This window comes from Nyctereutes procyonoides, unplaced genomic scaffold, assembly GCF_905146905.1.
Source record: "Nyctereutes procyonoides isolate TBG_1078 unplaced genomic scaffold, NYPRO_anot_genome, whole genome shotgun sequence".
Lineage (NCBI taxonomy): Eukaryota > Metazoa > Chordata > Mammalia > Carnivora > Canidae > Nyctereutes > Nyctereutes procyonoides.
The window spans coordinates 6,504,246-6,531,354 of record NW_026575148.1 but is presented as its reverse complement, the minus strand read 5'-3'; the positions used below and the strand labels follow the sequence as shown (position 1 = coordinate 6,531,354).

General features: G+C 37.7%; 1 protein-coding gene and 1 pseudogene across 6 annotated transcripts in view; both read left to right on the top strand.

Moving 5' to 3' along the window:
- MCTP1 (multiple C2 and transmembrane domain containing 1) overlaps positions 1–27,109 on the top strand; it is a 346,039-nt gene that overhangs the window by 134,827 nt on the left and 184,103 nt on the right. For 4 of the 6 annotated variants that reach the window (XM_055312900.1, XM_055312902.1, XM_055312898.1 and 1 more), the window contains 3 exons: positions 6,632–6,802; positions 9,728–9,858; positions 25,773–25,959. In XM_055312900.1, the coding sequence (XP_055168875.1) occupies positions 6,632–6,802; positions 9,728–9,858; positions 25,773–25,959 (489 nt within the window). Of the gene's footprint in view, positions 1–1,645; positions 1,724–6,631; positions 6,803–9,727; positions 9,859–25,772; positions 25,960–27,109 lie in introns of all 6 variants that reach the window. The other 2 variants (XM_055312899.1, XM_055312897.1) reach the window with 1 other exon arrangement.
- Positions 18,492–18,974, top strand: LOC129501696 (U1 small nuclear ribonucleoprotein C-like; annotated as a pseudogene).

Below are 27,109 nucleotides of genomic sequence, written 5' to 3'. Positions count from 1 at the left end.
GTTTTGTTTGGTTCTGCTGTTTTTTAAACCAGGATCTGGAATAATAGGATCTGCCTTCTATTAGTGATCCAGTTTTTCAAGGAACTGAATTAATAAACTTTCATAACCAGAATTGAAATCTAGATGTGTTCTCAATTTACTTATGAGATTCTACAACTTCACCAACCTTATTAATGTTACACCATAATTCATTATGGAGCACAGTCAACTCTCATATGCTTTACTGAACAATATAGGCTAGAGTTATTACCACCTACCAACTTTTGCTTCCTCTGAGTCCCTGAATAGATTTTCTCAATAATTTATACTCGTGGACATATTTTATTTAAATAGGAGCCAAAGTATGTCAACAAATCCTGTATATTATTTCCCTTTTTTGTTTCTGTATTATGAGCTTTTTAGGCTTTGTCCAAAAGCCTAAGAAGAAATATACCAGGGAGATCCCTGGGTGGCGCAGCGGTTTGGCGCCTGCCCTTGGCCCAGGGCGCGATCCTGGAGACCCAGGATCGAATCCCACGTCGGGCTCCCGGTGCATGGAGCCTGCTTCTCCCTCTGCCTATGTCTCTGCCTCTCTCTCTCTCTCTCTCTCTCTGACTATCATAAATAAAAAAAAAAAGAGATATACCAGGGAAAATCATCAATTAGCTATCACCAACCACGGATTCAAATCTCAACCTTGCCAATCACTAATCATTTGGCTTTGAGTAGGGTATTTATCATCTCTGTGCCTCAGTTTCCTTACCTTAAAAATGCCTATTATGAAAAACACTGGAGTATGAAAACCTTAGCACCTAGTAGTTGCTCAATACATGCTTATTTCTTAGTGTATCGTCTAAACTATCTTTCAGATTGGCACATCTAACCCTCCCCATTGGTGTTCTCATCTCATGATAATACTACATTGTATGGAAACTGTCTAGATGCTCCAGTCATTTAATACAAACTTGTAGCTTATCATGATAATTTCCTTCTGGTATTTCTTTCTGAATCCATCTCTTGCTGTTCATGGTCTTAGTAACAAAGGGACATTTTTGGTTGCTTTCTTGGGCACAAGGGTAACAGGGAAAATGAGGCAAATTTCATGGGGCAAAATTTCTGTTATTTTAGAGATATCGCTTGAAACATTACAAAAGATTAGCCCATGGGATGCAGTTAACATGATCATACTTGTTGCCTATCCATGGAACACGTATTCTTCTGGGGCCTTATCACTTCTTTGACATTGGAAATAGTCTCCAAAATATCCTGAAGCAGCAGTGTTGGGGAAATAATTCTTTCCATGATTTCTCTTGCTCTGTTTCTTCTCGCTGCCACACTCATTAACAAAAATCTGAAACCACTCTGGCAGAATCCATCATCATTCAATCTCTGTCCTTTATTTTTTTGACCACTTAGCAATATGCCACTAAAGAAAATGGTGGCTGGAAATTATATTATTGCATTGGCATTTATCTTCATTGTGCTAGAAGACATTTTCTGATGGTGACTTAGGGAGCCAATACCTGTGTGTGTGTGTGTGTGTGTGTGTGTGTGTGTGTTTCAAATAATGTGTTTTTGAAAAGTAATGCTAAACGCTGATTGAAATGAGGTGTTGCTAGTGGCACAAAGCTTTCCTGTACAGCTCTGATCGTTCATCCCCATCCAGACGTGCAGCAGGCCTGCTCTTCCTGTCCTGGGTTTCTGCAAAGCAGAGTTTCAGAGTACTTGTTACCAAAATGCACAAGTAAGTTCGATCATTCGGTTTGTTTATTCCTTCTGAGCTTGCATGAGCTGTGAACTCTCATGGCTGATTTACTGTCCTGAAAACCCATTCTTTATCTTAAATGCATTTTACACATGAAGAGGAATTGAATCTTGAATTCCTTTTCAAGGAATAATATACATAAACTAATACTTTCTTTAAAATGCCAACTCACCCATTCTAAAATCTTACTAAGGATATATGTCATTAACTAATTGCCTCAGAATTTGAAGTTGGTATTGATACCTAATATCTTGATATTCTTTATTAAGTCTGAACTTAGATGAATATTCCTTATGAGAATGATCTCAAACTTCAGCTCATGCGAGAATCATGTGGGGCACATGTTGGAGATATATATGGGAGTAGCTCTGCTCCACAAGAACTGAATCACATCCAGGAGGTCAGGCCCACTGATTTCAACAAATTGCCACTAAAATTTGGGAATTCCTCCTTTAAAAGTTCAAAGGTTATTTCTTCCTTTTGCAGTATTGGGTCTTTGCTTTGAAGCTAGGCTGTTTTTCCTTTTGCTTCTTCCTTCCTTCTTTCTTTCCCTCCTTAAACAGAATTGTTTCAACAAGGGCATAAATGAAAACAATTATGTTACCTCAAATAACTCAAATACCTTTAGTTACCTCAAATAACTAAATCCACTTCTGATGTGTTAATTTTATTGAGGGATATCTTGGATTTAATACTCCTTGCCATTTAGGTGCTCAATAAGTAATTTTTGATTGACTAATTATCAATACTTCAATTGATATGTATTATTGAAGTATATCTTATGTGGGAAAAAAAACCATTAAAGGAAGAAAATAATAAACAAACTTCACATAATTGTGCAGTAGGCTCCTGCTTATCTCTTTAAATTCTCCAATATCCAGACCAACCTGCTTTCCTAATCAGTACATTTAGAAACAGGACTAGAAGGCTCTAATTAGCATATATAGTATCCATGCAAGAGGGTGGATAATGTTCACATTTATAGTAACTAATAACAGTAATTAGAACATAGGAGAGCCTTGGGTGGCTCAGTCGGTTAAGCGTCTGTCTTCAGCTCAGGTCATGATCCCAGGGTCCTAGGATCAGATCCAGGATCCTGGGATCAGGCCCCAAGTGGGGCTCCCTGCCCAGCAGGGCATCTGCTTCTTCCTCTCCTTTTACCTCTCCTCTCTCCCCTGCCCCTGTGTTCTCTCTCTCAAATAAATAAAATCTTGAGAACATAGGTCAGTGCCCATGACCCTTAGAACTTTTAAAGCAGGGCTTCCCACACTTGAGCATGCATCAGAACGACTCTGAGTGAGGGCTGAGTAAACCAGAGCTTCTGATTCTGTTGGTTGGGGGTGGGGCTGAGGAATTTGAATTTCTAGTCAGTTCGTGAGTGATGGACGCTGATGCCAATGGTCTGTGGCCCACGCCATGAGAACTCTGCTATACAGAGGAAGGAAACTGAAAACAGAGCAGCAAGTGACTCAGCAAGTGCCTTGAAGAGCATTAACACTAGTGGGTTTCAAAGTTGCTTTTTTCTTTCTTTCTTTTTTTTTTTTTAGTTGTGGAAGTTCATTTGTCAGCATCCCTTCAATGAGTTCCCTGAAACTTTGATTTAAAAAATTAATAAAAGTGCTAAAGGGCTATCTTAAGAAGGTTAAATCTTTTTTTTTTTGTTTATGAAATATACTATTTTCTATTTAGACCCCCCGAACATAGACACCCCCGGTCCCTCCTTAACTTCCTTCCCCTCCACACACACTCTTACTACTCTTAATAGTGCTCTTACTACATTTGGAGCTCTGGAGCACAGTCTGGGGAACCATAGGTAACAAATGAGGCCCAGAGAGGGAGCAACATGCCTAAGTCACATAGCAATTGCTAGAAAGATGCAAGTGGGTCCTTATGTTAAGTCACTGTCTCTCCTAGTGCAGGTGGTGTCAGATTATATCTTCCTCCTCTATACCTTATAATTTTATTTCAAATTCCTACTCTTCACACTTAGACTAAATATTTATTTCATGACTATGCAGTTAATCGAGTCTCAAATGAATGATGGAGCACTTCTTTTTAAAGAAGTATCATTTTTACCAAAAAAAAAATATTGAAGACAGAAAAATTCCTTTTAAAATGATATTTGGTTAGTATTCCTTTGGTAACCCCCTTTTCCTCTTAACCTTTTATGCAGATTACCTTAATTCCCACATTCATCGACCCCATATGTGTACAGAAATATTCTCTCTCTCCCTCTCCCTTGGCTTTCCAACTCATTTTAGGAATGTTCTTTTAGGCTATAGGAAAGCATTTTGTGACTAATGGCAGTAAGTAAAGCCTCCATTAAGTTCATTTTATTTCTGTGGAAGCATGGAGGATCCCATGAAAAGCATCCTTTCTCCTTCCCACCCTGTAAGTAAAGTTCTTGTCCTCATGTGAGAAATGAAAGGAGGGGGTATGGTACCATCCAAGAAGCTAACTTAGCATTGCTACTTGGAAGTGCCCCATAGCCTAGATTGTACCCACATCTAATTTGACCGAGTGCGCCAGGTATGACTTCTACGTCTAGAGTACCTAGAAAATGTTGTTAAGTCTACCCAGCAGCAAGCTGAAATATTTTAAGTATGAATACATGTGCTTGTATAATAGAAAAGTAGAAGGTGATTTCATGTATTAACCATGCGGGAAAATCTAAACTAGTTTCAAATATAAGAACTCACTTACCTGGAATATTATAGGAACCTTAGGAACATTATACTTAAATCATGATTACTTTTAAAACTAGTAGAGAGTCTCTACCCCAAAGAGCAATATTGGGAGAAGTTCAAGGATAAAGATCAGAAATACAGGGTTCTAGGCACAAATCCAACACCTATTAGCCCCAACCACACTGAGTCTCAAATTCCTCATCATTAAAATGGAAATAGCAGGCCTTGTCTGCCTACTTCAGAGAGTTTTAGTGGAAATCAAGTGATATAATGCACACATACACACTTTGAATTCTACAGTTCCATGTAAATGGGTTGTTATTAAGTCCTTGGCCTTTGCTAAGATAATTATTTCTTCTTGCTTACCAAAAATTCACTTTTTTCTTTCCTCCTTTGCCACTCATATTCCTTAACAAAACCTTCAGACCCAAAGTTTAGAATCTGTTTCTCTGGAGTCTGTAGTTGGAGGCAATCTCCAGAGCAGCAGAAGTGGTCAGACAGAAAGATAGATAGATAGAGAAATAGAGTAAGAGATAGAGAGATAGATGATAGATAAATAGATAGATGAATAAAAAATACAGTTATCACGTTGTATATTAATAAGTAGCTTGAAATCTTAGAACCCCTTCAAGGTCACTTGGTGCAATAAACTTTTTTAATCTGATAAGTCCTTGATTCAAATAAAATCCAACGTAGAAACTCAATGTGTAAAACAGATGAGAGCAGAGGGACTCCAGCTGACGTGGGCCATGGAACCTGTGGAAGTTACAGGTGCTCTGTGAAAGTCCATTGCACCCAGGACACACTTGAATACTGTTCTTGTTGCTCACAGAGATGAGGGGTGTGTAGGCACAGTCCTTTGTTGATGTTGATAACGCAGAGCCACCAGGCAATGTTGTTCTAAATTTGCTGATCATTAAGGCAAGGGAATAGGCAGTGTGATTTAGAAAGATTTCCATTAAAATGTTCAAATATAAAAAGTATTGTCTTTTGAAGAATGTAGTTCTCATTCTTCTAATAAAAGCAACCTGAAATGCATTACTTTTGATAATGATAGATAAAAATGGCTATAACATTGGTGTGAAATGAAAAAAAAAAAAAAACCAGGAATTGAAAGTGAGAAAGGGAGGTCTACAAAATAGGCTATAACTTTATAATGCTAATGTAGAAGGAATTGGGCTGAAAGTGGAGTTAATCTATAATTTAGAAATGGAGTACTCTGAGGTGAAAAGACATGTTGAATTCCTTCATGAAATGATTGTAAGTGAAGAAAACATGCTTGACAATATGAAAGAAACAGCAGTTTTTATAGGACTGCTTGGTTCTGGATCCAAATTGAAAAAAGTTTGACATTTTAGCTACTTTGATTTGTTGTGTGTGCTGTTTAGCTCAAAGATATCATGTAGCCATTTCTGGGAGGCTTCCTAATTTTCAAAAATTGTGGCTTCATTCCCTGGCTTGAACATTGTGATTTAGAATTGAGCATAATAAAAATTATTAAGGAGAATGTTCAAGTACTAGAATGAGAAGTAATTTCAGAAACATACCTGCCAATATAAATCATATGTGTAATTTTAAAAATTTGTGATGCAAGTTTCAGCATAAGCGAGACACCTCATATGGGTGTATTGATTTCATTTTCTGTTATACAGGACCTTGTCTAGTGGGCTGAAACTCCATTGTCTCCTAAGATAGCAATAAAGAAGTTTTTTAATTGTCTGAACAGAACTCGTTACTAATCTCACAACTAAAACCTACTAGTAAAACCAACTTATAACATGAAAAGGATTTTTTTAAAAACCATTATGAATTAAAAACTAAATATAACAGTGCAGATGATATAAATGCCTTTGGTATTTATAATATTTATTTTTCACATATTTGACACTGGCATATTTGACCATAGGCAAATATTCTCTGATATTCTTGAAGTATCTACATATTATGATTTTAAGAGTTGTAAACTAGACTTTGCTTTGAGTCTTCACCTCTTCTACACCTTAAATTTATGAGATGATAATTTCACATTTATAAATGGTTTTATAATTTAAATAATAATCTGTAAAATATTTTTATCTTTTTAAAATTGTAACTACCTGCTTTTTTATTTTTAAAATTTTTTCACAGGAGAAAGGGTAATGCCAAATGAGGCATTTGGTTTAAAATTCAATAGGCTAACTCTGTTTTCCTTTACCAAAAGTTTCAGACCCAAAGTTTACGTCTATCAGACGTACACAGAAAATCGCAGCTTTGGAGAGGAATAGTCAGCATCACATTGATTGAGGGACGAGACCTCAAGGCAATGGATTCAAATGGGTTGAGTGACCCCTACGTGAAGTTCCGGCTTGGGCACCAGAAGTACAAGAGCAAGGTAACCACATCTCTACTGTGTTCCTCTCAGTATTTGGAAGGCAGTGGTTGGTTAATAGACATGCTTTGGAGAGGAAAACACTAGATGCTTTTTTAAATGCTTAACAGAACTTCTTTTGAACATCATGTCAGCAAAGCAGACCAATAACTGAACTATTGCATTTCTTACTTAATGTGCTCTGTGACCTTGCATAAACTACTTCCTGTCTCAATTTCTTTATCTATAACACAATACTTGAAAGTATCTCTTAAAAAAAAAAAAAGCTGGAACAAACCTATGTTGATGCCTGCACATAAAGTGCTCAAGAGTGTTGGTTACTATTATTATTACAATTAGTATTGGTATCAGTTCTGCAAATAGCATTATTTAACCTCCCGTAAAAATCTTTATACATTACTCTAAAACATTTTCTTCCAACAGACTTGCACCAATGCAGATTGCAAGATTTTTCTCTCTTATTTATTTAGAAAACAAAGGGCCAAATTCCTGCTGACCATACTAGCAGTGTGCCATGGGGCAGGTTACTCCATGCCCCAATTTCCCCATCTGTAAATATGAGAATTAAAATAATAACTACTGGGGAGATCCCTGGGTGGCTCAGCAGTTTCGCGCCTGCCTTTGGCCCAGGCCGCGATCCTGGAGTCCCAAGATTGGGTCCTGCGTTGGGCTCCCAGCATGGAGCCTGCTTCTCCCTCTCCTCTGCCTGTGTCTCTGCCTCTCTCTCTTTCTGTGTCTATCATAAATAAATAAAAAAAGTAAATTAAAAAAATAATAACTACTGAAAATAATAAAGTTATTGAGAAGATTGAATAAATACATGTCATCCACATCGAGGGCTTGTTTTGCACTGCCTTGTCCATAATAAATACTCAATAAATGGTAGTAGCCGAAAGAGTGGCAGCAGTAATAATAAGTATATTGTGTAATAACAATTATATTAGAAATAATAATATATTAAATAATCCTATTAGTATCATTATTGATAGAAGTAATGATAGTAAAGGTCATAGTGGTTATAGCTATATTGGGGGCACAATATATTGGGTTATCTAAATATAACCTTTTTGGGGCACGTGTCTGGCTCAGTCAGAAGAGCAAACAACTCTCAATCTTGAGGTGGTGAGTTTGAGCCCCACATTGGGTGTAGAGGTTACTTAAATAAATAAATAAAAACTTAAAAAAAAAAAAAAAACAAGTACAACCTCTTTAATGGCCAGCTTTGCTGTATGGTAGTCATCACTTGGAACAAGTCATCACATCTGTCTTGTATTAAAAATCACATTCTACTTTGATGGGGATATCTCACTTTGACATTATCATTTTCAAGAACTTTTGATAAATAGCCTACCTGTGTTCCTGCTTGCACTGGAAGTTTTCATCAGTAACCAGGTAGTTAGAAACATCACAGAGCTGATTTGTTAGTAGGCAGTGAGAACTGTTTGCAGACTGATTGGCTACCTTATTGAGTGCCCACATGGAGAGGGAAGGCATCACTTCTGACTTGAAGGAAATCATGTAGGGAAGATAATCCTAAAAAAGGAAACTGAAAAATTAGACTCTTAATGGTCAAATAAGTAAGACAGACCATTCCCCCAAAATACCATAGAAGTGTCTGAGCCCAATAATGAGAGATTTGAATTATCATAGGATCCATCTAGTGCCATCTTTTTTTTTCTTCTATGCACTTAATAACATATTTTAAAGAAACTACTGATTCCAAAAATAGGTACCTATGACCACTTCTATCTTGTCCTTTATCAATTAACATCATTTCCCTGTTCTGGTAGGCTTAAAACATTACTTATTTTTATAGTTCTGCTCTTTAGGTATGAAATATGAAACCCAGCTATGGACACGTGTCTCTCTTTGCTCTTTCTTTCCATGATATATTGCTGATTAATTTCAGATTATGAACTTTAAAAATTGTGATTCATTTGTATTACCTTTGCACATAACATACTTCATTGCTTTCAAAGTCTTTACATCTGAAGATCTCGGTCTCTTATACATTCAAAAGAGAAAAGGCCACTGTCTGACCTCTTGCTAAAAAGAAAGACTAGGGAAACAAATATGAATGTTTTTTAATCCACTGGTGAATGAAATTTCAAAGCACATCAGTATGAGTCACTTTATTCATTGATATCTTATCTGGATTATGTGTGGTTACAAAATTGCACTTCTGATATCTATCTTGTATTTGCAACGTAGAGATTATACACACACATTCGTATTAATTCACAAACATTTTTGACATATTGTTTTGGGGAAAGAGACCCGAAACTTTAATCAAAGACCTGAGTCACAGTCTAGATACTGTAACATCAGTGACATAAATTCTAGGTCTCATTTTCTCCAGATATAAAATGAGGATGAAACATCAATGCTATAATTCTAATATAAATGTTTGCCTGACCAACCCAAAGTTACTTTCTGTTTCCTCCTACTCCCATAGATCTTCACTGTGTAGTTTTTATTCATGTATTCGGCTCAGAATTCTCATGTGTGTGGGGAATAAAGGGGGAAAAAACCCTGGAAATCCACATCTTCCATTATTATGAAATGACAGACTGCAAGTTATGTCTTTGTGCATTAACTGGTTATGTAAAATAAATGCTAGTATCTAAGTGAGCTATTTCACTTATAGACTATTTGCCTTTTCTGTATAATTCATATGTCTCATCTCTTATTCAAGATGATGAAGGGGTGCTCTTTGGTTTTCAGGACATATCCTTGAGGGTTCCTTCAGATGATAGGCATTAAAGATGCTAGAGATTTAATGACTCATTTCCATCATTTCTGGAACCTTTTGTTCAAATCTCACACATGCTTTTCTAGATAGTACCTTACTTTTTATTTAAGGCCCCAATTTAAAATTTTTTAAATAGCTGATATTAATGAGACAATAATTACTTTTTGGTTTTCCAGATTATGCCAAAAACTTTGAATCCTCAGTGGAGGGAACAATTTGATTTTCATCTCTATGAAGAAAGAGGCGGAATCATTGATATCACTGCTTGGGACAAAGACGCTGGGAAAAGGGATGATTTTATCGGCAGGTTTGTATGATCTGGTATTTTTGGTTCACTCTAGAGAGGGTGAATGTTGTTAAAAGGATCTGGTTATTGTCATGATCTTTACCCTTTTGAAGGAAGGGATCTGACCATGGTAAAGCAACGCTTGGGTAAAGTGAAAAAGATTTGAAGACTGACCAGTAGGTGGCAGTTTTGACCAGTTGATGGACAGGCTATATGATTTGATATCTCAAAATTTTCTCTCCAGATGTCAGAACATTGTGTGTGCAAGTTATGGGAATTGAGAAAGAGGAATCTCATTTGATGCAAGATACTTAAACAAGTAAACAAATGGCATAGACCTTGTCTGTAAAGGGAGCTGAGATAGTATTACTTTTCACGAAGTATATTGTGAGACCATAAAATGCATTGTTTCCTATAACTCCCTACAAGGTAGAGAATCTTTATAATCTCTTAGGAGTTCATAAATCTGTAGAGTTCTCGAGTTTTAGTGATGGAAACATGTAAGTGAGGCAGATCCATGTCAGTCTAAGAATACAGGGAAGAAAGGAGTATTTTGAGGCTTAATGACATCTCTCCACAAAGACAAGGTTATTTTGAGTGGCTGCTTGAATTATATGAATTATTTTCTTGCTTTGAAACCTATTTCTATGTTTTGATATGTATATGCCTTTGTAATAAAACACAATGAACCCCTCCAATACTAAAGTAAAGCATGGTGTACAAAATAATTTGTTAGTTTAGAATAGTCTTAACTTCACTGTAGTTCACATGAATTCCAGGTCCCTAAACAACCAACCTGAAGAAATGCATACATACTAATAATAATCAAGGGGATTTCATGCTAGAAAAGCAAGAACAGGAATCCATCCCAACATGTTTATCTCCTTGTTTTTTTGTTGTTGTTGTTATTCTGATATATATATTAAACAATAGTTTTCTTTATAGGATCATACAGGGAGAGGTTAAAGATTAGCTTCTTTTAACCCATGATGTTTTACTTATAAGACAAAATGGAAAAAAAAAAACTATTGTAACCTAAAACTGTGTTATATTTCAGCCCATTTAAAAGGACAGGCCTTCTGTGCATATTTTTTCCCTCTAGAAAAACACTATTTTCAGAGTTTCCTTCAAGTTCCATCTTGTTCTCCTGGGGATGCATCATCAGTTTAAGTAGCTTAAGTATACATCTGTTAATACACTGAATACATTTCGTTATGATTGTATGTCTATGTTTCTGTCTCCCTCAACATGCTATGAGCTCATTCAAGTAGGTGCTGTCGAGATGTTCCTTGAATAATTAATTAGTTTTCATAATTTATAGCAACATTAGCCATATTTGGTAACCATAAGAGAATCAGAAGGACTGTCAGGTGTAACTTGCTACCTCAGTCTCCTTACTTTACATTCATTCTTTCTTATATTAGTAAGATAAGGAAATAATTGCTACAATGTGCTGCCTTCCTGTACTTCTGGGTCCATATCGCATGAAGTACATCTTCTCCCATTTCCTATTGTTTTCCCATAATAACAGAAGTCCTTTTATGTATTTTTTTCTTTGAAAATAATTTCCAAATTTGGAAATTATGACAGTTTCTCAGACCATCTGGTACTGATCTTTCCCTTTTCCTCACCTGATAATATTATGAATTTTTCAAGGGCATGACTAATTATATTATGGAAATGGTTGACAGAGAGGTGGACCTGTTTATCCCATCTCACCTTATTTCTCTGGGTTTATCCATAGTTCGGCAAGTTTTGAGAGAGCAGTAACAGCTGGCTGATCTGAAGAAAATAGGGGTTGTTCTAGACAACTGAGGGAGCTAAGGAAGTCTTACAAAATTTGAGAGAGAAGAAAACCATTTTTGGAACTTTGTAGTTGGTGAGCATGTGGAGGTGCTAGGCAAGTGGTGTGCCTGAGTGGGAATGGAAGCTTTGTGCCCTTTTCCCCATACCTTGCCTGGGTATCTCTTCCATCTGGCTGTTCCCGAATTATCTCCCTTTATAATAAACTAGTAATGTGGTTGGATGTGTATTCTCCCTTTTATTTTTTCTAGATGTTGGAGGTGTTACTGCCTACGTATAGTTTCTGGGCTTTGCCTAGATTGTTAGACAAGTTGTTTATATTCATGGTTATTACACAGGAGAACCCAGCAAGCAGAATCAAGGAGCCCTGGGCCCTATCACCTGCGTTATGATGATGGGTACAACTTTATGCTCTGCTTTCCAGTATCTTGGTTGTATTAAAACTGACTTGGGTGATGAGTTCAAATGCTACCACTAAAGAGTTAATAGGGGTTTTTTAAACTCCTTCATTTTGAATGACTGACTTTTATTTCAAGTTACATTTTTCTCTAAATATAATAAAAACTTACCTGGCATCAGCCTCACTTTTTGAAAAATCCTTTTTTGGTCATATGCCCAAACATAATGGCTTATAAAAGCAATTTGAGCCAAAAAAACCTTAAGATGCACAAGAGTACAGGTGTAGATAAGATGACTCCTAGGACAGCTTTGGACTATGAGTTAAAGCCCCTTTATATAATAAAGGGAGTTACTATAAAATTTTGAAGTAATAACAAATGTTCAGTAAAACCTTTTTGTACACTAACTGCTAATTTAACCAAGATGCCTGTTGCAGAACAAGGAAATGACTATGGTAAATAATTTCAAATCTATTCAGTGTCCAGATATCACTAGAAATGCTAGATTCCTAACTTTGTGCCTATTAAATTGTACTTTAAACACATCCTACCACTGAAAAGCAAGGTATTATTGCATCTAAGTGGTAGGCAGAGTAAAGTGTTTCTGTGAAGTTTGGGTGGTAATGGTGGAAATAATGTAGATTGTAATAGAATTCCTTGGTTCCTAGAGCAGCGTAGATGAGAATTGACTTCAATTCCATTAAGTGAGAGTTCTAGGAGTAAAGTAGCAAGAGTAAGCTCATTGTGGTCCTCTGCCTTGTTTTGCAAGCTATCATTGCACCATTGCATGTCCTATTAACTTTTTATTATTTGTTTAGAGATATTTTTTACATGTAACTAATGTAAATTTAAGGTGTACAGCAGTTGATTCGATACATTTATATATGCTGATATGATTGTCATTGAAGCTCTAGTAAGCACCTCTATCACATCCCACAATTCTTTTTTGTGTTGAGAATAATTAAGATCTGTCTTTGTTAACTTAAAAATTAGAAAGTATTCTGGAGTTGGCCAGTGGTTGGTGAGTAAATTTAAGTTGGCCATGAAGGATAATACTGTCCCTTCAATAGCTAATTACTTTTTTTTAAGGATACTATCTCAATTCAATCCTAAATATGAGAATGCTTGTATGGATTGGATTATCTACATAGACTAGCCTGTTGTGTTAGAGTTTTGTTATTGTCCCACTTTATTTTCCAGTTTGGGTTCCATATAATGATTTTTGAAAATGTATTTTGTAAAATATGCTCAATAACAGGGTTTTTTGTTTTGTTTTTTTCATTATAAAGACAAGGCTAAAAAAAAAAAAAGACAAGGCTGTGAAGGAAAAGGCCACTTGCAAATTTGGAGTGTTGATATCAAGTGAAAAATATTTAATACTGAACACTACCCGCTGCCATTCTCATTTGAACCCACGCAGTCAGGCTTATGCCCCCAACAATCCACCAGAACTGTTCTTGTCAAGGTCACCTGTGACCACCAAGTTGTTAAATACAACAGCTAATTTTCAACCTTCATCTTACCTGACTCAGCAGCAGTACTGGGCTTGGCTGATTGCTTCCTCACCTTAAAACACGTTTGTCACTTGGCTTCAAGAACACCAGATTCTTTGTTTTTCTTTTACCTCATCACCTCTTTCTTCATGGTCTCATTCACAGACTTTTCCTCATCTCCCTCCTGTTTTAGCTCTGGAGAGCCTCAGGGCCCACTCCTTGGGCATCTTCTCCATTTACACCTGCTCCTGTACTGTCTCCATCTACTTTTCTACTTTCCATACTGTCTGAGATTGATAATGACAAATAGCTCCACTTCCTAACCCTTCTCTGAGCTCCAGATTCCAGGCCATCTGCCTGCTAGATATCTCCACTAGAATGTCTGATAGACTTCTCCAGTTTAGCAGGTCCAAAGTCAAATTTCTGACCCTCTATATCCCCAAATCTGCTCTTCCTTTCAAATTCTCCCTTATTTGTTGATAATGCCAAAAAACCATGGAGTCCCATTTGCTTCCTTTCTTTCTCAGACTCTTATCAAATCCATCAGCAACCTACCAACTTTTCCTTCAAAATATACTCAGAATCCACTCCAGTCAGTATCTTGATCTTTATAATTCTGATTAAAGCCAGCATCAGCTTTCATGTGGACAATAGCCATAGCCTCCTGTTCTTCCTTGCACATAACACAAAATAATTTAACTCCTCTGCTCAAAACCCTTCAGTTTTTTCCCATCTTACTCTGGGCAAAACCTGGGTAAATCCTTAGAGTGGCCTATAGTGCCTCACGTGATCTAGCCCTGTTACCACTCTGCCTTGACCTTCTGCTGCTCTGTCCCTCCCTCCCTCTGCCTCTGTTCCAGCCTCTTTGCTCTTCCTCAGGCACACCAGACACCCCCCTACCTCATGACCTTCCCCTCCATCTGTAGCGCTCTCTCTTAGGTATCCACCTGGCCTGCTTCTTTACTTTCTTTAGGTCTGTGTTCAAATGTCACATCAGGGTGGGGGGCATCCATACATACAGACCCTATTTTAAATCCAAATCCCCTTTCTTTGACATTCCCTTTCCCCTATCCTGCTCTGCTTTTCTCCATAGAAGTGATCACCATTTGACATGTATGCATTTCACTTACTTATTTTATCATTTGTTTCCCACGAGTGGAATGTAATCTTCATGAGGGCAGAGATTTTTGAGTGTTTTGTTTTTGTTCACTGTCCCACCCCAATGCTTAGAAAACTATATGGCATATGAGAGGTGTTTAGTAAATATTTGCCAGATTTTAACTTAAAGACCTGAAGTTTGATTTAATCCTGGAAATTGTGACTCTTCCTTCTCTTAGTTGACCCTTGATTGATGTGGGCTTAAACTGCACACATCCTTTATACACAGATCTTTTACAGTAAATACAGTACTGGAAATGTATTTTCTCTTATGATCTCCTTAATGACATTTTCCTTTCTCTAGCCTTCTTTACTGTAAGAATGTAACATATAATATTACATACAAAATATGTGTTAATCATCTATTCATGTGATCAGTACGGCTTCTGGTCAACAGTAGGCTAACAGTAGTTAAATTTGGGGGGAGTCAAAAACTATACACAGAAGTTCAATTGTGCAGAGGGTTGGTTCCCCCCACCACTATATTGTTCAAGGGTGCACTGTAAATATATAATTTGACAATAGGTGTTAATGCAAAGGCAATTAGAACAACACAACTTAGTGGCAGGTACAAAATGTCAGTGTATTTCTATATAACTCATAAAGGGAGAATTATGAGTTAGAGTGTGAAAGTATCTGAGTAATACTTTAAAAAATACTCAATTATTGCATTTTCTTTAAAAAGCCTATACATTTACCAAGATACTTATAACTTCACCATTATAATAGCCATGGAGTTAATGCCCTCTGGTAAATTTTACACAAAAATAATTTTCCCATGAGTAGAAAGAAATAATGATGTGGGGATACCTGAGTGGCTCAGTGGTTGAGTGTCTGCCTTTCAGTTATGACCCTGGGGTCCTGGCATCAAGTCCCACATCAGGCTCCCAGTAGGGAGCCTGCTATTCCCTCTGCCTATGTATCTGTCTCTGTCTCTCATGAATAAGTAAAAAAAAAAAAAAAAAGGAAAAGAAACAATAATATCAATGTCCTACGATGAATAAGACACTATTATATTAGCTCAATATGAGGGGATAACAAGAGTGGGTCATATTATGTCAGCTTTGCAGATGCAAAAAGTGAGGAGGAAGGAGATTTAGAGGTTGCTCAGCTAGAATGAATCTGAGGGTGATTGAGTGAGATTCAAATCCAGAACTCCAGACTCTAAAGTCCACATGCCTTTTACTTTGCTCTTGTATTCAAAATGCTCTGAAGCCATTAAGTGCCAAATAAAATGCCAAAGAATCAGTAAACCGACTTAGGTGGTACACACAATAGTGCAAGTTTGAGCAACAAATTTTACCTGTCGCTGAACTATAAACTATCAAGTGAAGGTGAAATAATGTTAATCTGCATGTAATTATTTAACTTTCTGATCACCTGCATTTTGGCAGGCAAGACGGACTGCCACCTTTACGATAATCAGCTAATAAATCCTCATGATTGTTACACTTTTATGCAGAGCAGTAATCTGAACAAATTGGCTGCTGACAGCTGCGGTAAATTGCCAAGAATGAGTGCTGTCAGAGAACAAGTTGTTTTTATGAACGTGCAGAATGAGTAAATCCTGTGTCAAGCAATTTTATTCAGTTGGAGTTATTTGCAATCCAATATAGCAAGATTTATAACATTATTTATTAGTGTGCAAAATGCTTGTTTATCTTTAAAGTGGCATTGATTTGGGGTACATATATTTTAGGTTGGTGAATTGCTACCGACTTTATTTGTTGTCTTGTTATGAGGGCTGAGGCATTGGTTCTGCCCATGACAACAAAGTGCTACAGATGTAAGCGTCGCTGGAGAGCTCTATTTCAACAAAATTTTTGTTAGTGATGTTTGATTAGAAAAACTTATTCCAAATGGGTAAGTTCTGGATAAAGAACAAATGCTTCCAAATTCTACAACCATAAAAATAAATCTGCGACTGTGTGTGTAATGCCGCTGGAAAGAGAATGTGGGATGTGTACATGTAGTTTGGCAAATGGGGAAAACAACCTTTGACTTTGGATAGTAACCAAATTAATGTTCTCTGAAGGTTGAAGGTCATTGCATTGAACACTCTGCAGTCCTGATTTGCAACATTTATTTGTGATACCAATTCTCCAATGACTCTTACTTCCTGCATAGAATGGAAACAATCCTCCTGCATTAGGAATTTGAAAGCACGAAGACAGCTAGTCAGAAAATTCTAAACTGAAGAGAGTTTTTTCATGAAATCATTATATTTCACCATTTTTCTTACTAAGGATTGAGTGAAATATTTCATTAGGGAGATCGACAATATTTAAGGAGAGAATGGAATGTGTCATTGATTCTCATCTTGGTTTTTTATAAAATCAACCCAAGCCAAATATATTAAGATTTCAATCTATTTTCTTTCATGGGTTGCTATTCTTTTTTTCTGAGGATTTCTTGCGACAGTTTATACTCAATGCAGTGTTGCTTATACAGTGGGCAGAGTTTCCAAAGAGTTTTCATGCACCACCGTGTGCATATTAAGTCATTTACCACTGACCTTCGAGTCAGTGAATAGGGAATCACACAAGTTTTACCAATGTAAAATATATTACAAAATCTCAAAAAGCTTCAGAATTTTATTGTTAACTTTGGTCAAAAATATGTAAAATATATGTTTTTTAAAATTCCCCCCCACCACCACCCAAGAAATTTTGTAGAGGTTTGTCTTCCTGTTCCAAAGGCTTTGTTTTTAATTGTCTTGCTAATCACAGTGGCTTCATAGTATCATTAGCTAATGCTTGAAGGCACAGCACACACTTGTAAGTTTATTGTTAAAGTAGATGTAAATTTCTATTGCAAATATTACTCCTTATAATTTGGGGTTTTGGCTGCATTCTTGCTAAATCTGATTCTACTGTCATTGGTTCATAAATCAGAATGTAGCTGACGTGGAGCTCTGCATATTCTTGTTTATCATTCTGCTCACTTGTGCTTGTTCAATTAGCATTATCTTCAATCCACAGTTTCTTTACTGGGATCTTTTAAAGCCAATTGTCCATTTTGTGAGGATTAGTTCAGTTAAAACTAGATTATATAATCCGTAAATCCACTTAACAAGGCATATATGAACTGCAATTCAGTGAAAGCAAGTCAGCAAGTAAGGGGGCCACTGTCAACCCCTCCGTGTTATGCAGCTCCATCTCTTAAATACTTGCAGGCCATGAGTGACATATCTGATGCATGGGCCACCTGTGTAAATGCACACCTTCGATATTTATAAAGCTTGATTCCTGTCCTTTTTATAAATTACAAAAAAATCGAAATAGTCCTAACATTTGCCTCCTGCACCCCAGCCAGGGTGCTAAGCACAAGATTCTTCATTGGGGAGAAATACCGTTGGTCACTGGTTCAGAAATGGCAGATGGAGAGCTAAGGGAGAATAAATGTGGTAAGAACACTGAAATTCTATTCTTTGAACTCCAATGTCACCAAGTAAATGTGACATGTTTCTTTCATGTGGCTAAATGAATGCATACAGTTTTTAGAAAGCACAAAGAAGTTAAAGCCTTTGTATGGAAGTCAGGAATGTTCCATTTCTGGCCATCATTTAATTTCTCTGAGTCTCAGTTTCCCCATTTATGGATTGAGAGAAAGTAGCTCTGAAATCTTCAGTTTTGAATCTGTTTTGATTCTTCTATTGATTGATTGATTGATGAGTTGTGTTCAGCAGGGTAGTAAGCTTTTAAATTTTCCAGTATCAAACCAAGGCATATGTGACAATAAAATCACACATTATATTTAGATAGTACTTCCAGGCTGGATGGAGTGGCCAACGACCTGCAGAGCAACATGCCTAAGTTTTATTGTGACTACTGCGACACATACCTCACCCATGACTCTCCATCTGTGAGAAAGACACACTGCAGTGGTAGGAAACACAGAGAGAATGTGAAAGACTACTATCAGAAAAGGATGGAAGAGCAGGCTCAGAGCCTGATCGACAAAACAACCACTTCATTTCAACAAGGAAAGATACCTCAAACTCCTCATACTCCATACTCCTTTGCAGGGGCAATGATCCCACCTCCCCCTAGTATCCTGGGTCCTCCTCACCCTGATGATGCTAGTCCCCCATATGGGGGGCCTTTCCATGATGCCAATGATGGGCCCTCCTCCTCCTGGGATGATGCCAGTGGGACCTGCTCCTGGAATGATGCCACCTATGAGAGGCCACATGCCAATGATGCTTGGGCCCTCAATGGTGAGACCTCCTATCCATCCCGTGATGGTGCCCACTTGGCCAGGAATGACTTGACCAGACAGATAAGGAGGGACAGGAACCTCTTTATGTTCATTTTATATTACTTGTTCTACTTCACCAGGAGATCATGGTGCTGTGACTCTGGGTGTTTTCTAACAGCATGACAAGGAAGACCTGCTTCCACTTCCTATCAAAGAAAGAATAGTTTTTTCAGGGGAGTAGTGGGACAAAAAAAAAAGGCAATTTTCATTTGTATTGTGGAATGTGAAAATAAAATTCTCAACTGTTTCAGTTAAAAAAAAAAAAAAGATAGTACTTCCAACTTTTCATAGTACTTCCTCATCCACCCCTATGTTCTTACAACTCTATGTGAAGAGAAAATATTTTTTAAAAGATTTTATTTTATTTTTATTTATTTATTTTTTTTAATGTATGTGTGTATGAGAGAGAGCCAGCAGTGGTGGTGTGTTGGAGCAGACAAGGAGAGGGAATCTCAAGCAGAGACTATGCTGTGCGCAGAGCCTGATGTGGGGCTAGATCTCAGGACCCTGAGCCAAAACCAAGAGTCAGATGTTTGACTGAGACACCAAGGCATCCCAAGAGAAGGCATTTAAAAAATTTCCGTTTGTTATTCTGTATGTTGGTAAATTGAACACCAATAAAAATTAATTTATAAAAAAAATATGAGAAAAAAAAATAAATAAATAAATAAATAAAAAATTTCCGTTTGATAAGTGAGAAAAGCTAATGCACAAAAACTTTAAGTGACTTGCATAATATCAGAATGCTAATGAATAAGCTTTATTAAAACTTCAGCGTTCTGAACCCCTGGCCATGGACTCTGAAGCCATTTGAACTTTGTTCAAAGCAACATGCTGAATCTGTGGTAGTTCTAGGAAAAAGGAAATGAGAAACTAGAAGGCTTAGCAGTGACTGAATCCCTAAAACCTAACAGAGGTCTGCCACATAAGGCACTTAAAAAATAGTTAATGAGTAAATGAGTTAATGAGTAAAACAAGTGCTAAAAGAGATCAAACCACTTTCTAGGAAGACAATGTAAGGTGATGGAATGAGCACATTATACACTATTCCTGGCTCTGCCATGGTCACCATGGCTAAATTTTTAGTCTCTCTTAATTTCCATACTGTTCCTAAGTACTTCAGTACTTGCAGAGCACCAACTATAGTTCCAGGTGCTATGCTAGGTGCCTGCCATTCAGATGTCTTAGGATACTGGCAGAGAAAGACAACTGCAGGTTATTTCACTGAGAATTAGTAAAAATTTGGCAAACAAAGATAGATAGACACATCATCTCAGGCAGAGGGGTTGTCCAAACACAAACAGGTAAGCCCTAGCATGGATGGAGGGAGAATCACAAGCTGTCTGGAATGACTTCAGTAGTAAGTGTGAGTCAGCAAGTGACACACAGCTGGTGGTAGGTCATGAAGGGCACCATTGCCTTGCTTAGGGGATTTCATAGGTAGTGGGAACCTAGGAGAGGAACATGGTCAGGTTTGTGTCTTAGACATCTGAAACTGAGGGGATTGAATTGTATCAGTCGTTTTTGCCTCAGCCAGATTCCCTAAGAACAGAGCTTGAGGCAATGATTAAGTGCTCATACTTCATTGGGAGGTACAATAGCCAGCACTGAAAGTGAGAGAGAAAGAGCATAAAGCAGGGAAGAGTAGGAGGCAATGCAAAGCTGTTTCTGGGTGGTGGTGAGGGGGGATGGTTTCCTGTATCTTAGAGGTACAGCTGGTTGCTGTGCACCCATTTGGCCGCTTGTGGAGAGGCAATATGGAGAATCATACTTTGAAGCACTTTGGGAGCGGGAAGAAGGTATGGGGAGTTATATTCCCATTTCCTATTCCACCCATTTAAGTTTACCCCAAAGAAGACAATTGCTGCATTGTTTCATCTGGTTTCTTTGACAGGTGATCAAGGAGCCAGATCCCACAACTTACAGTGTGGCTTTTCATCCAAGCATAGATGGTCTTAGAAGCCAGAAACTTGGAACGTGTTGCAGTAAGACCTAGATGCACAGTGGCAGCCAAGGAGAGCCCCCAGTTTATTTTGGCAAGTGAAAGTTGAGCCAGTCCTAGGTGAAAGCCCAATGAAGACCCAAGCACAGTTAATTGGTCATGGTGGTAGGATGAAAAGCAGTCCCTTAGGAAGGCATAGCCAAAGTCACAGCTGTGGCAAAGCAGGCAGCAGTGGATCCAAGAGGCTATGGCTCCAGGAGAATCTAAGGGGTTGGGACGCCTGGGCAGCTCAGTCGTTGAGCATCTGCCTTTGGATCAGGGCATGATCCTGGGGTCCTGGGATCAAGTGCTGCATCGGGCTCCCCACAGGGAGCCTGCTTCTCCCTCTGCCTATGTCTCTGCCTCTGTGTGTGTCTCTCATGAATAAATAAATGAAAATCTTAAAAAGAAAAAGACTCTAGGGGGTGATAGATGTATCCAATAGCTTTTCAAACCAACATGTGGAACACCAATGTGAAACAGATGTAAGAGGAGCTGTTCTTTGAACCAAAGATGAGAGCACACCCTATTTTTTACCCTTCTCCTCTCCATGGTGATTTTTGAGGTACCCCTTAATGTTCCTTGGAAGACAATTTATTTTTTAAAATATTATTTATTTGAGAGAGAGAGAGAGGGAAAAGTCTCCCTGCTGAGCAGAGAGCCCAATGGGGGCTCGATCCCAGGACCCTAAGATCATGACCTGAGCTGAAGGCAGATGCTTAACCAGCAGAGCCACTCAGACACCCCATTCCTTTGAAGACAATTTAAAAATAGATTACATTATCTGCCTTCTAGAATCAACTTTAAGACTTTTTAGGGGGGGTAGTACATTTGAGGAATAATATTTCCTATAAGATGAATTTGTTCTCTTAGTTGTTTGGTTTGTGGAATTGCAAAGACAGGAAGATGTAAACAAGTGTGAACATAAGTAGGATTGTAACAAATTGTGAAATTTGGGGTTTCCAGGAATCTGTAAGTTCCTCTAGTTCATATCACAGATGAGGAAACTGGAATTCAAGAGGATAAGTTGGAAAAGGTCATACAGCTAATTAGTGACAGATGGGGGGGCTGGACCCAAGGGAATCTGACTCCCAATCCTGAGCTCTTTTCCCTGTATACATATCTGTATATATACTTTGGGAGTTCATGAATTTGCTTCAGGGCTTTTTAAATTTTGCATTTTCATTTTGATAATCATATGAAACTATTAATTGCTGCCTGTTCTGACCATCCAGATGACCACCAAGGACTTCTATATCCAAACTATAGTGAACCCTTTCTTTCTTTAGGACATACAGGTGAGCTAAATACAGGTGAATCTGCCTGTTGGGCTGCTATACCAGACTACCACAGACTGGGTGGTTGCAAGCCACAGAAATTTATTTCTCACAATTCTAGAGGCTGGTAAGTCCAAGATCAAGATACCAGCAGATTCTGTGTCTGGTTTCCTGGTTCACCGACTATTGTGTTTTCTCTGTGTCCTTACATGGCGAAGGGGTGAGGGATTGCTCTGGGGCCTCTTTTATGAGGGCACTAATCTCATTCATGAAGGTTCCACCCTCATGACCTGATTCCCTCTCAAAGACCCCACCTTCTATTGCCATCACATTGGCCAGTAGGTTTCAACATAGGAATTTTGGAGACAAACATTCAAATATGGATTTTTAAAATTTTTATTTATTTATGATAGTCATACAGAGAGAGAGAGAGAGGCAGAGACACAGGCAGAGAGAGAAGCAGGCTCCATGCACCGGGAGCCCGACGTGGGACTCGATCCCGGGTCTCCAGGATAGCGCCCCGGGCCAAAGGCAGGCGCCAAACAGCTGCCCCACCCAGGGATCCCCGGAGACAAACATTCAAACTATGACGCTGACCTATAGCGATAAGTACTGGATTCACTTTGCAATAGACTGTTCTGCAGGAGTTCCATCTTTGTACATATTTATTCAACAGCAACAAAGGAGTAGCAAAGGCTTTTTTCCCACCAAATTCCAACAATAATTTGATTTAATACCCATTTAATGCAGATATCAGTCATGCTATAATGCTAACTTTATTCTCAAGTTAACAAGACAATTTTACTCAATTATCAGGTGACATTTCATTTAAAATGGCACCTGAGGATTACTCCTGAGCAGAGTTTTTGGAGGAATAGAAGAGCTGAATAAGCCAAACAACAAGAACTTTGGAGTCATTAACACTCTGTTCTAATAACATTTATATAAATAGGCATTTTCTACATTGGAATTATTTAGTCAAAATTCTGAAACATTAAATATAGGACAAAATTGGAAACTATTTCTACAAGAATATCCAACATTGAAACTTTAGTTGCAGCTGAAGAGCATAATCCTCGCTATTAATTTACAATGTTAAGTTTTATTATTTTCGTAGTTTTTAAAATCCAATTTTTCTGAGTTTATCTTTTTTTTAGTTTATCTTCTTCTAAGAGCAATAACTTACATTCTTCTTCCATAGTTTATATATATTTTAAAAGTATAATATAACATATTTCCATGCTTGAAAATTGAGATACTTTTTTTCTGTCAGAAATAAGTCCAGATTTCATCCAGTTTAAGAACCACTGCAAACAGACACACTTTCTCCTGGTATACACGGTTACTTAGTGAAGACAACCCAGGAAAAAGCCTAGATCTTGGATTCCATCATTCAAGTTCTCAGTCCTAGCTCTGTAACAACAAACTATATCTCCATTGGTCATGTAACTCCTCTGGGCTTCAGTTTTCTTACTGCTAAATTAAGGAGATTGTGAGGATCACAAATACCTATGCCTATTTGAATCATACAGAATTAAGTGAAATAGGCCAGCTGTAAATAATAGACAGTTTTAGGGACAGTAATTAAGTCAGAGATCATTTACTCTGTTTTAAAATGTTTTTAATTGGAAATTTATTTTTAGCACTACAAGCAAAAACAGCACATCCATGGACCAGATGTGATCTGAAAGTTGCCAATTTGCAATTCTTGGGCTAGATCATCTTTAGAGCACCTTCCCCAACACTAGAGCATCAAACATAGTGCCTCTAACATAAATAAGTAGTAGGCCAGCATCCATATGACCCATGTAAAATGGCAATAGCCATAGAAAGAAACCTTCCAGAACACTTCAGTGTATTTTAAGAGTGATGCAGTGTCATATGGAAGAGTAAGGCAAGGACAGGACTGGGAAATGCAGGATCCAAATGAGTGAAAGACCTTTCTTGTTCCCAGCTTTATCCAGCCAAAAGTACTGTGTGAATTGTAACCCATGTTTGATTCCCTTGTATCGTACTCCCAGTCCAATCCAAAGATTCATTCGCCTTCAACAAACTATAGGTGAGACACTCTGCGAGTTGCTGAAAAGATCTGCAGAAAATCACGTTGACCATTTTTCTTTTTATTAGAGAATGCATTTGATGGTTTATCACCATCGCATCTTTCTCCTCAATTTGTTCCAAGTACTATTGACAAGAACTTAATTCCAATTAAAATTAGAATATTAGGCAAGGATTAGGTATGTTTTTTCAGCCTTGGGAGTTTAAAGAGACAGCGTGAAAGTATTTTGAAATACATGTTGTATTCATAGCAACAATGAAATTATTTGATATATGTTTTCACTTTAGGAAGGTGTTTTCCAGACTTGGTGCTGACGCTGATTTCCTGCTCTTTCTCGGATAGTTAGCATTTACGTACACGGACTTTCTGTCCCTGACCAGGGCACTTCTTTTTCTTTTCCTTTCTTGCCACTGTACTCCTCTTCCTCTCAGTTGTTTCTCGTCCCAGCTATCTCCCTTGTCATTTTGATTGGCACAAGTAAAACAAAATGTCAGGCTTTGGTTCAATTTCTAAATTTACTCATACTAAAGAGATGTTTGAACCTGACTATAAGCATTGAGGCCCTATTCATAGATATTTCATTTAAAAGCAAAACAATAGACAATGAAGTAAAGAACAAGATAGAGCAAAAATTTAATCAGTCCCTGATATCTGACTCCCCTGTTTACGATAGGTTATCATATTTATTCTTATAATTGGCTATTTTCTGTCTTAAATGCCTTTCGTTCATGTCTGTCCCCTTTCTCTCAGTTTATTGGCTTTGTGATCACCTTAGTATCTTTTTCTTCCAAGTCAATTGACATTTTTGTGAAAAGACATTTCAAGGTGTTTAGCTCTGAGAGAATAGGTTATCAAGCATGGGCTGCCATGTAATGAAACCTCTGTTAGAAAATGCTGCTACATAACCCTTGAGCTATAATGTTTTGGGGGGATTTATTTTTATTTAGATTTATGCATGGTGTTCTGTGAATAAATTGGCATGATTTTAAACATGTGAAACTTATGGCATCATCAAAGTACATGTGTTTTTCGTTGCTAAATAATATTTATGAATGAAGGAAGAACACCCATCGGTTTAAAACCTACACAAGAATTCAGATTCTTGGCGGTTTGCCTCTCCAGACAGCTCATGTTAATCTTTTTGTAGGCAAAGCCCCACTAAACTAGGCCATCCAGGGTTTGAAAGTCCCTATCGATTTATGAATATGGTAATAACGGGTAGGAATAGAATCAAATAAGCATGTTTTTTGTATCTTACAGAAATAAAAGTTAGACACTAAAAATAATCAGCATCTGAATTTGTGAAGAAAGTGTGCTGAAATAAAGATGTATTATTCCAGTGGTTCAAATAGTATTTCTACTGATTTGATTTTATTTTTCACATAGCTCTGAGCAGCCTGCACTTTCACTGTTTGATGTAACAAAAAAAAAAAAAAGAAAGAAAAAAAAAGGAAGAAAGAAAGAAAAAAGAAAAGCCATTTGCTAATTCAAAACATTTGTTTCTAGATGCCAGGTGGACCTGTCGGCCCTCAGTAGGGAACAGACACACAAGTTGGAGTTGCAACTGGAAGAGGGTGAGGGACACCTGGTGCTGCTGGTCACCCTGACAGCTTCGGCCACAGTCAGCATCTCTGACCTCTCCGTCAACTCCCTGGAGGACCAGAAAGAACGGGAGGAAATCTTAAGGAGATATGTAAGTATGTAACCCTCCTCCTTCAGGGTTATGTGTGACTAGTTGAGGTGATAAATAATTGACCTGGAGTGACAGAAGTACATCTGGAAGGCTGTGTGACAGACAAATCAGTAGAAACAGACAGCTGGCCAAATGCACGTGCCATGCCTATCTTTGCACAAGCCCTTGTGTTACCTGAGGTCTGCACACCTGCTCTTCTCTAGAATCTCTTCCAAACCAAATTCTGGATTCTGAGCCTCTCCACAGTGATTTTGTCATGCAGCACAACTCTCCTGCAAGGCAACTTCTCATAAAGGAAAGTCAAGTATACAGAACATTACCTCAAAATTAATTCATTGACCCTTTGTAATTGCAAATTAAGAGTTCTTTGTCTTTCCAAGTTTGAAATGGAATTAATGACACCTACATTAATTAGTAGCTTGGTAACGAGAGGATATTCACAGAAAGAATTTTTATTTCAACTGCTTAGAAGAGCCTCACTTCATTCCTTTATCTTATTTTAATTGAATGTGAAATATAATTAAAAGGAAGCCTCCTTACCTTTTGATCATTTGTGGAGTGATAGAGTGGAATAGAGAGTCACTATAGTAAGTACCTTTCTCAAATTTCACCAAAGCAAAATACAACCAAATCTACCTATTTCCCAGCGTCCTCACATCGTACATTTTCCACCATGCAGTTTTCGTGAATCAACAGAGAGGGGAGCTCTTACTCCACCATTCTGTCTCAATGGAGCCTCGAAAAAGTGAATGCTTCGGTACCCATGAAGCTGGGAAAAAAAGCTTTTCCACTTAAAATTACAAAGCTTGTATTGTACAATGCTGCCAGGTGTTTAGAAGGCTCCTCTAGACACTCAGCCATGAAACCAAGCTCTGACTAACAAAGAGGCGCTTAATTTTTTTTTTTTTTGGATTCTAAAATATTCCTATTTGCTGACTGACATCCTTCCAATAACTGAATTTAATAAAGATGTACCTTATCAGGCTGTGCAGATAACATGAAGTGCTGGTACTAATGCTCTACAATATTCTTCAAACAGATTAGCAGGATGTGCGCTTCAGCAAATTTATTCTGGCTATCTCCACTGAATCAGCTGTCTGCTAATGCTTGTACAACTCATCCACCAATGGTGTTATCATAAACAGTTTAA